At 41.5% G+C, this 11405-nt stretch overlaps 1 protein-coding gene across 1 annotated transcript in view; it reads left to right on the top strand.

Moving 5' to 3' along the window:
* Positions 1–11405, top strand: part of LOC107554145 (laminin subunit alpha-2-like) — a 268279-nt gene that overhangs the window by 209831 nt on the left and 47043 nt on the right. Inside the window, 2 exon segments of the mRNA XM_016236572.1 lie at positions 3226–3344; positions 7936–8098. Of these exon segments, the coding sequence (XP_016092058.1) occupies positions 3226–3344; positions 7936–8098 (282 nt within the window).

Genomic DNA, 11405 nt, shown 5'->3' with positions numbered 1-11405 from the left:
GAAATCATTCTAATATGCTGATTTGCTGCTCAAGAAACATTTCTGATTATTATCAATGTTGAAAACAGTTGTGCTGCCCAAATAAATAAATATATATACATTGGAAATTGAGATACATTTTATTTTTACTTTAAGATACTTTGATAAAGAACAGCATTTCTTTGAAATAGCATTTTTTGTGACTTTTTTAATCTTGGTTTCCACAAAGATATGAAGCAGCTCAACTGTTTTCAACATTGATAATAATCAGAAATGTTTCTTGAGCAGCAAATCAGCATATTAGAATGATTTCTGAAGATCATGTGACACTGAAGACTTGAGTAATGATGCTGAAAATTACATTCACAAATACATTCACATAGAAAACAGTTATTTTAAATTGCAAGAATATTTTTATAAAATAAATAAATTCACACATTTTGTTGTTGTCAGGTTTCGCTACTGTGAGGAGCAAGGAGACGTAGGAGTTAGACCACACAAGAGTCTTTAATAATCCAAATCACAGGGAAAACAGGGCACGCAGGAGACACACACAGCACCAAAGACATATAACACCGAGCAGGAAACAAGGGGCAGAACACACTTTAAATACTGAACTAAACGAGGGAATTAATGAGACACACCTGAGAGCAATCAAACACAATCAGAACAGGAACAGGAAGATAACTAAAAATGGGCATGTCCTCGCGCTGAATAAACAACAGAAGGAGGGATGGGTGGGAACTTGGGAGGAGGAGGACGGACACCCGGGAGTCCAGGGAGGTGACGATGGAGGGAGGAGCCAAGGAGGAAACAGGAGGGACTTGGAGCATGCAGCGCCAGGTGGGACCCAGGCCACGAAGAGGATCCGGAGAGCCAAGGCGGAGCAGATGGCTCAGGCGACTGTTATGGAGGTGGGGATTCAGAAGGCCGCGGTGGAGCCGGAGCGACAGAGGACCAAGGTGGAGCCGAAGGGAAGGAGGAGCCTGGCGCAGCAGGAGGAGTGGAGTCCCGAGGCGCAGAATGGTCGACCACAGAGGTGGAGCCCGTGTACTGATGGGCCACGGCGGAGAAGAGGGTGCTAGGAGCCATGGTGGAGCCGCTGGGTCGACGGGCCGAGGCGGAGCCCGGGGCTTAGAGGCTGGAGGCGGAGGCAAGTGATTCTCCAGCCATGTCGACGATGAAGCCTGGCAGACCCGCAGAGCTTGCACCGTACAGATGGTGGGCTGAGGGCGAGCAGAGGGGCTGCCAGACAACAGAGGGGGAGGAGGCAGGAGCAGGTGGGTGGGCGGACATTTGTGAGCCTCCGGGCTTTCAGGGATGGTGTGCACTGCACACCAAATTGCGACTCCCAGCACAGGGAGCGCGACTGACAGGGGATTGACAGGTCTCCACTCTGGGACACAGTCTTTCTCTGAGCAGGACGTGGAAACAGGAGCCCTCTCTGGGCTGGATGGGGGGACAGGAGCCCTCACTGGGCTAAACTCAGGAACAGGAACCCTCTCTGGGATTGACAGGGAAACAGGAGTCCTCTCTATGCTAAACTCAGGAACGAGAGCCCTCTCTGGGCTAATCTTAGGAACTGGAGCCCTCTCTGGGATGGACAGGGAAACAGGAGCCCTCTCAGGGCTAAACTCAGGAACGGGAGCCCTCTCTGGGCTAATCTTAGGAACTGGAGCCCTCTCTGGGCTGGAAGGGGAAATGGAAGCCCTCTCTGGGCTAAACTCAGGAACATGAGGGACAGAGGTCACAGACGGAGGAGGGAGGAGAGGGGGCAGGTCGGTATACAAGTCAATAAGGTCTCCTTCCGCTTTCCATTCACCCAGATCCATTCTCAGCTCACCCTCAGCCACGGTGCAGGGGGCGGAGCTCCTCTCTGCGCTCTCTCTGTCTGTGGTTTTCTCCCTCGTGGCGGGCATTGTAGCCGGCTCTCGCACCTGGTCTGACGATCCGTGAGGCTCTGGCTCCGTGGCGATCCTCAGCTCTGTCGCACTCCTTGGCGATGTCTCGTTGGTGGCGATGGGCTCTGGCTCTCCGTCAGTGGTGGGCTCAGGCTCTTGCTCTGCGCAGCGGGGTGATGGTGGGCTGGGCTCTGGGTCTGGCTGTGTTCTGGATCAGGGGTAGAAGCTTTCCAGACACCAGATGATTGCCTCCCTCCAGCACAGTCTGGTGGTGTCTGGGAGGTCGACGAGGCGGAAGTAGTTGGCCCTGATCCAGAACAGGGAGTTCAGCATGGCGTCGTCGAACGCCGTTAAAACGGCGAGCTGGCTGAACTCCACAGCATACTCCAAGAAGGGAAGGTCTTTACGGGCAAGGGAGGTAAACTTAGAGGCGAGGGGATCTATGGGGAACACAACGAAAACAAAAATCACTGTACGAAACACGGAAAACAAATGAAGGGGAAAACGCAAATAACGTATTAGGTTCGAGGGAGTTAATTAACCTAATTAATGAGACACACCTGAGATAAATCAAAAACAATCGGAACAGGAACAGGAAGATAACCAAATATGGGCATGTCACACATGAGGGAAAACTAGGTCAATGGGAGCACATGGGGAGCAAAACACACACAGACTGTCCCTATTTCTGACTATTGTCTACTGGTTATATAAATTATAAGACAGTTTGTATATCTTGAGCACAGCTTGAGGTCTCATGCGTATAGACTGTATTGTACATCTATGAATGCAGACATTTTTTTTTTATTCCTAAATTTATACTTCTACAGCAAAATGAATGGGCATGTTTTCTGAAGCTGGGCTCCATTGGTTTTTGTGTAAATCTGTATTTTACATATACCGTCTGAATCACTCCTGTAAGACCCTGAACTTGCCGGTTTGTTTTTCAACATGAAAGAAAGCCAGAACATTAACTTGTTCATAGTCTGAAGTGTTCTGCTCATTTGTGCAGAAGGGAACCTTTCACCTTCTTCTCAACAGAAGTCCTTGATAAACTCATTATAGTTCAGCTCTAAAGCAGCTTTTTCAGAGAGCAGATGTTCAAGAGCCAGTTCAGTAGAAAACCTCTGCGCTCACAAACATTTCTGCCAAACTGGAAGTATTGCAGTTTTGCAGCATTTCTTTGAGTTTTTGTTCATGTTGGCCCCAAAGGTGTCAGATCTCATGTGTCTTGTTGTTTTTATCCCGAGGTTGGTTTCTTCTTCACACGGCTGCAGAAGAGCATGTGAGGCTGATCTGAGACTGTTCGATAAAATCTCACTGCGCTTTCATTGGGTTTTTCTCTCATGCAGACGACTAAAGTGTCTGCAGATGGGGAGCAGACGGCAGCAGATGCAGAGCGGAGCCGTAAAGGAGCCGAGGACCTGGAGCTTTACATCAGGAGCACACTGCTGGCTGCTGAAGGTACCAACAAATGACAAACTGAGGATTTGACTGGTCCAGCTGACAGAGCTGGGTATAACTGTTAACATCTAATCTGGATTACGTAATCAGATTCCCAAAATGTAGTACTTGTAAGTAAATTAAATTACATTTTAAAATACTCGGAATCAGACTACAGTTACTTTTTTATTGATTACATGATTACATATTATTCATACACTCTTAACAATAAAGGTGCTTAAAAGGTTCTTCACAGCGATGCCATAGAACAGTGGTGGCGAACTCCAGTCCTGGAGAGCCGCAGCCCTGCAGAGTTCAGCTCCAACCCTAATTAAAACTCACCTGCCTGTAGCTTCCCAGTAACCCTTCAGACCTTGATTAGCATGTTCAGGTGTGTTTGATTAGGGTTGAAGCAAAACTCTGCAGGGCTGCGGCTCTCCAGGACCGACGTTCGCCACCCCTGCCCTAGAAGAACCATTCAGTCAAATCATCTCTTTCTTACCTTTTTATAATCGGAAGAACCTTCTTCTTTTCAACTTTTTGTGAAACAGAAAGGTTCTTCCGATGTTAAAGGTTCTTTATGGAACCATTTAGACAAAAAGGTTATTCTATGGCATCGTGAAGCACATTTCTTTTTAAGAGTGTACTTTATTGATTCTCCGTAATTTATTTTTCTTCTTTTACATGTTTCTTTCTCAAATCGCCTACTGCTTGTATATATTCAGAAAGTCCAGTTTTGTGGACATTCACACAGACATCAGTCATTAGTCAGGTGGATATAATTACACAGGAAGTTGAGAGGCCACACAGCATTTGACCACTGGATTTACAAAATTCATTTCAATTTTAAGAAGCATTTTGTAGCATTATTACATCAACTACCGATGAACACTGAAAAATTGTATTTTAATTATCACTCGGTTATTTAATCATGTATTACTTTGTCTTTGGAAGACTTTTGTCCTTCAAACACATTAAAATGCACACATTCACATTATTTCTTATTTATTTTTTATGTAATGCAGGGATTCCCCAACTTTTTTTTTGTCACCCGAACCTCTTTCACCTAATGTATTTACTTGAAGTAGCCCTGAGGTTTTAAAACATGACACGCAAGAAAACAAATAAAATAAATAAAATATTTAATAATTTTTTAGTAAGTGTTTTATTTTAATTTTATTTTTATGTTTTTTTTTAATAATTTAATTTAATTTTACTTTTTTTATTTAATTAATTATTTGCTTTTCATTTAACTCATGAACCTCCTTCGGTTCATTTTCGAACCCCAGTTTGGGAAACCTTGATGTAATATTTAATGCACTTCATGTTGTCAATAACAACAAATGGAATATATTTTCTTTTTTTTTGCATTTTTATATCAATATGGTACAAGATTATTCTATTGAAATCAATGTGATAAACAAGTTAGGTCAAACGTAGTCTAAAAGTAATCAAAAAGTAGCTGATTATGTTAGCTAAAATGTGTGATGTAATGAATTATGTTACTAATTACAATTTTTGTCATGTAATTTGGAATCAGTAACAGGCTACAATTTGTAAGTAATCTACCCAGCTCTGCCACCTGAAATGATGATTTTAATGAGGTTTTGATGGGATCAGTGTGATATTAGCCGAGGTTGAGGTGAAGGTTGGGTGAGGCTGAGGTTAGGGTGTAGTTGAGCTGCTTTATTTTGGGCTTGTGTGTGTGTGTGTGTGAGTGTGTGTGTGTGTGTGAGGCCTGATGTTTTGTAAATGAGTCTGTTTGTATCATTGTACATGGCTTTAAATGAGAAGCTGCTTTAGTTAATGAAGGGTCAGCTAACACTATGTGGTGCCTTAATTAAAAGAGACAAAATTAATTACTGGAAAAATAATCACTTAAACAGATACTTACACTGACTAGAACAGTTTTGTACATCTCACACATGCACTCGCGCACATGCGCCGATGCCTGTCATTCTTCGCAGTTAAGCTGGCATGGTTTTTTTTCTTCGCCCCTGTGTGTTTTTGACTGGTTGGAAATATCTCCGCTCAGACCTTGAAAAATGATTCTCTTTTTATTTTGTAGGTTTTCTTTGTTGTAAACTGACTTTGTATGCGATGTTTACAAGAAAGAGTTTGTCCTAGGTGATTTTTTTTCTAAATATAATCAGAGTTTGACATCTCCCTGACAGTTGACGAAAGTGATGACAGGAAACATCTTCCTGGAGTCACACTTGCCTGACTGACCTTGATGTGTGAGATGTGTGTGTGTGTGTGTGTGTGTGTGTGTGTGTGTGTGTGGTTAAGTCAAGTCGCTTATTTGTTTAGCACTTTATACAATGCAGATTCAGTTTCAAATCAGCTTCACATTATTAAACAGAACAGTAAAAATCATAAATTATGAAACAAACTAAAATTCAAGACAATAGTGTTCAGTATTCACAACAATTTATTTCAATGTTGATTCAGTTCAACCATGAACTGACTTCATTCATTATGAGCAGATTCAAGGACTCATATGACTCAAAAATTACTCCAAACAGCATTTGCCTTCTTTTGTCCATCTAGACTGTTTTCTGTATAAATATGCACAGGCTATTTGATTCTTCTCGCTGTTTTTCAGTGTCTCGCGCCTTGAGCGCAGCATTTTTAAGATGCTGTTTTGGATAATAAGAAGTTAACATTTAAAAATCATCTCTTGGGATCTTAATAAAAGTGACAAATTATAGCATCTCTGCTCTGATCTGCCAATAAAAGCTGAACAAGCATCGTTAATAGTGTCGTACGAGAAGAAGCTTGGGTTCTGTCTAAATATATATCGTTGTATGCTGTATTTCCATACATTTTTCCATTTTGGCTCTTGAACTTTTTCTGTGCATTTGAAAACGAGAGTGTAATGAGAATGGATAATAAATCTGTTGTTCACAAAAGAAAAGCCTTTCAAAAGAGAAGTTTCTCTGCAGCTTTCTGCCAAAATAAAAGCTCTATGGTTTATCATTTAAAAGCAACGAAAAAAACGACCATAAATATTAGTATTGTTATAAATATTAGTATTAATACTATATAAATATTAGTATTAATATTTATTTATTTATTTATTATAATTTCATTTAATAATAATAATAATAATAATACTAAATTAAAAAAAGATTTAAAAAATAAATAAAAATGTCAAATAAATGTTTGTTTTTTATTGAAATAATGCGCATACAGTTTCGTGGCTGGTACAAAAATATGGTAACACTTTATTTTACGGTATCATTGTTACACGTTACTATTATAATGACAATAAATTATGTACAGTATAATTACATGCAAGTAACCCTAAGCCAAACCCTAACCATATAATAAGTACATGTAGTTCATTAATATTACTCATTATTTAAATGTCTAATTGCACTGTAAGGTAAAATAAAGTGTAACCGAAATATGTATGGCGAGTTAATATTCTAGTCACAGGCCATTTACAGGTGTTTTAAAATGTTAGATTTATGCCCTGTGTGTATGTTTGTAATATGTTTGTGCAGCACAGATATATTTTGCAGCATTGCACATATCTGTGATGTTTTGTCCTGCATGTGTATTCTTAATCATTATATTTATCAGTCACATTTAAAAAAAAAATCTGATTATGAGTTTCTGTGGACAAATCAAAATCTTAATTCCCCGAACACCTGTAATCCAAATGTAGTTGATACCTGAGAGGAGTTCTCACACCAGATGGAGTCATCTCTCCCACCGAATGCAAGCAGATTAAAACCATAAATACATAAAAAGTGGTAACTTATTTTCTTGGATACGTGTTTGGCACTTAGAGCCAACATATTGCACTTTGGTCCTCTGGATTTTGATAACTGGCCAAAAACCGCTTCCAAAAAGCTTCTAGCAGAAGTGGAGGAGAGCAGACATCAGTCAGCGTGGAGTGGAAGAGCTTCATTATCCATTCTGTGCGTGAGCTCCCTGCTCCAGTAAACCGCCTCATCTCTCATCCTCTCTCACACGCTAAACGAGGAGGAATCAAATGATTCTGTCCACCCCAAAGACCTGAGCTGCGTTTGAAACTCGCTATGCAATTATTTCCAGCTCAGCTCGCTTGGCAGGTATATACTGCACTCTTTGTAGTCGATCGACTGTTTGCGTTTGAACTCTCGAGGAATTTCACAAACACATGTAATTATAGCTCATTTTCATCTCAATTTAATGATTTTTATTTAAATTAGAATATGCTGAGAAGTTTGCTCGCTCTTTTATTTCACTCCCCCGTTTGAATTGATTGGAGTTTCAGAATCTAATTTAATTTGATTAAAGAACCTTAACTCTGCTGAGTCAAATTTGAACTTCTTTGAAGCAAACTGAAGCAGGTCACACCTATAAGATGGAGGCGAAAAGAAATAAGGGAAAGTTACATGTGTTCTGTGTATATATTGTCCCCGTACGTGTCATTCATCATTTTATGAGAATGAGATTCATAGGTGGTCTGTTCACATTAGTAAATGTATTTACAATTACAGTATTTTTGTGCATTGTGTGTGCGTGTAAAATTTCTGCTACTCACATTAAAGCAAATGTGACTCTGTGTGTGTGCGTGTGTGTGTGTGTGTGTGTGCGCGTGTGTGTGTGTGTTGTCCAGCTTTATGGGACAAAGCGCGTGAGCTGAACGCAACTCTGGGCTCGAGGGACGGGGCTCCTGAGAAGAGCGTGAACGAGAGGAACGATGAAATCCAAACAATGCTCGCAGAACTACGCAAACGCCAGCTCTCCGGCAAGAAAAACATTGCTGACGAAGAACTGGGGTAAAACACAACGTGTTCACACTGCAGTCCAGATTATGTCACTTTAATAACCAGATTATGTCCTGGATGTTAGTGCTGCCCACTTTTTCAGTGGCATTGGTTCCGGGAAGTATTTTCCCCATTAATTTTTCCCAAAGGGATTTTCGTTAAAGTTCACCTTCAGTTCCCCACTGATTTCCATAGTATGGAAAGAAAACACTATGCAAGTCAGTGGGGACCAACTGAAGGTGAACTATCCCTTTAAAGAGTTATATGCCATGAACCCAAGCAACCAGTTACAAGTGGAATGACTAAATTGCTCATTTTGATTTGAAGCAAAAATTGGACAAAAATACAAAGATATAAGACTGTGTACTTCACAGCTTTAGTGAGGGAAACAACGTCTCGGTTACGTACTTAACCCTCGTTCGGAGACGTTATGTCATGATTCTTTAAGAGAAAATGCCAATGAAATTTGGCTAGTGGATTTTGCATACCTGAGCCACTCCCCGTGCATACGGGTATAAATAGAGGTTGTGGCAAGCGGACATAACGTCTCTGTTCCCTCCATCAGGGAACGAGGGTTACGTATGTAACCGAGACGTTCCCTATCTGTCGGTCACTATGAGTTATGTCGTGATCGACATTATGGGGCCCTGGAAAGCGCCACAACCTGAACCCTGTCACAACCCCATGATGTAGCCAATGTTGGCAAGCGGCCGCGTGTCAGACAAATGCTACGCAAAGGTCGCAACCTTCCCACCGCCCCAGCGCAAATTCGCTGACCTTGGTATCCGCAGGGACCACAGGTGAACACATCGCTGCTGGAGATAGCCAAGCCGTTGTTCCTTTTCTGACAGAAATTTTTTAACAGAAGGGATTTCGACCTTCAACGAAAGATTTGCTTCAAGTCTTTCCGATTTGTAGTTTACAGCTTAGGCAGAAACGATAAGGAAGCGAGCCTTCTGGAGAAGGGTGCTACAGAGGCCCCACCATACCCGTAGGGAGGTAACATGTGGAGATTATCATATGGACTGACCCCGGGCTGGGGCAGTACTACATATGGAATGGGTCTCTGGGGCAGGTCCTACCTGAGAGTAGGGATGGAACAACTGCCAGCAGAGACTGACAGAACACTGTCAAAGGGAAGACACGGGTTTACTGAGAGGGAAACCTTACCGTGGAAGAATACACATATGGGATTGGCCGCAGGGAATCAAGCCTTATGGACACCTAGCCCAGTACAGGGGCTGACCAGAGACCCGGGCAAGCTAACACCGATACTGGGCCTGGCGTCAGACTGCTCCGCCCAGTCTGACTGCAGGAGGATACTCTGCCAGGGTTCGCTGTCCGGGGAACTTACTGGAGGAGGAGAAAGGCGCTCGCATCCCCTGGGTGAGGGGGAATGGCGCAGCAAGCATGACACCGGCCAGCTCTCCCCGCCGATTACCTGTTACACAACACATGGGAAGAAACTGGCTCAAAGTGGAGACTGTAGAATCTCGTGAAGGTGTTCGGTGTCGCTCAGCCCGCAGCTCTACAGATGTCTGCCAGAGAGGCGCCGTGCGCCAGCGCATAGGAGGTGGCAACACTCCGTGTGGAGTGAGCCCTCACCCCCAGGGGGCACGGCACGCCTTGGGATTAGTATTGTTATAAATATTAGTATTAATACTATATAAATATTAGTATTAATATTTATTTATTTATTATAATTTCATTTAATAATAATAATAATAATAATAATAAATTAAAAAAAGATTTAAAAAATAAATAAAAATGTCAAATAAATGTTTGTTTTTTATTGAAATAATGCGCATACAGTTTCGTGGCTGGTACAAAAATATGGTAACACTTTATTTTACGGTATCATTGTTACACGTTACTATTATAATGACAATAAATTATGTACAGTATAATTACATGCAAGTAACCCTAAGCCAAACCCTAACCATATAATAAGTACATGTAGTTCATTAATATTACTCATTATTTAAATGTCTAATTGCACTGTAAGGTAAAATAAAGTGTAACCGAAATATGTATGGCGAGTTAATATTCTAGTCACAGGCCATTTACAGGTGTTTTAAAATGTTAGATTTATGCCCTGTGTGTATGTTTGTAATATGTTTGTGCAGCACAGATATATTTTGCAGCATTGCACATATCTGTGATGTTTTGTCCTGCATGTGTATTCTTAATCATTATATTTATCAGTCACATTTAAAAAAAAAATCTGATTATGAGTTTCTGTGGACAAATCAAAATCTTAATTCCCCGAACACCTGTAATCCAAATGTAGTTGATACCTGAGAGGAGTTCTCACACCAGATGGAGTCATCTCTCCCACCGAATGCAAGCAGATTAAAACCATAAATACATAAAAAGTGGTAACTTATTTTCTTGGATACGTGTTTGGCACTTAGAGCCAACATATTGCACTTTGGTCCTCTGGATTTTGATAACTGGCCAAAAACCGCTTCCAAAAAGCTTCTAGCAGAAGTGGAGGAGAGCAGACATCAGTCAGCGTGGAGTGGAAGAGCTTCATTATCCATTCTGTGCGTGAGCTCCCTGCTCCAGTAAACCGCCTCATCTCTCATCCTCTCTCACACGCTAAACGAGGAGGAATCAAATGATTCTGTCCACCCCAAAGACCTGAGCTGCGTTTGAAACTCGCTATGCAATTATTTCCAGCTCAGCTCGCTTGGCAGGTATATACTGCACTCTTTGTAGTCGATCGACTGTTTGCGTTTGAACTCTCGAGGAATTTCACAAACACATGTAATTATAGCTCATTTTCATCTCAATTTAATGATTTTTATTTAAATTAGAATATGCTGAGAAGTTTGCTCGCTCTTTTATTTCACTCCCCCGTTTGAATTGATTGGAGTTTCAGAATCTAATTTAATTTGATTAAAGAACCTTAACTCTGCTGAGTCAAATTTGAACTTCTTTGAAGCAAACTGAAGCAGGTCACACCTATAAGATGGAGGCGAAAAGAAATAAGGGAAAGTTACATGTGTTCTGTGTATATATTGTCCCCGTACGTGTCATTCATCATTTTATGAGAATGAGATTCATAGGTGGTCTGTTCACATTAGTAAATGTATTTACAATTACAGTATTTTTGTGCATTGTGTGTGCGTGTAAAATTTCTGCTACTCACATTAAAGCAAATGTGACTCTGTGTGTGTGCGTGTGTGTGTGTGTGTGCGCGCGTGTGTGTGTGTGTTGTCCAGCTTTATGGGACAAAGCGCGTGAGCTGAACGCAACTCTGGCCCAGTACAGGGGCTGACCAGAGACCCGGGCAATCTAACACCGATACTGGGCC

Source organism: Sinocyclocheilus grahami, unplaced genomic scaffold (assembly GCF_001515645.1).
Source record: "Sinocyclocheilus grahami isolate Dianchi unplaced genomic scaffold, SAMN03320097.WGS_v1.1 scaffold492.1, whole genome shotgun sequence".
In the NCBI taxonomy this organism is placed as follows: Eukaryota; Metazoa; Chordata; class Actinopteri; order Cypriniformes; family Cyprinidae; genus Sinocyclocheilus; species Sinocyclocheilus grahami.
Note: the sequence above shows the minus strand (reverse complement) of the source record. Positions and strands in the feature narration are given on the sequence as shown.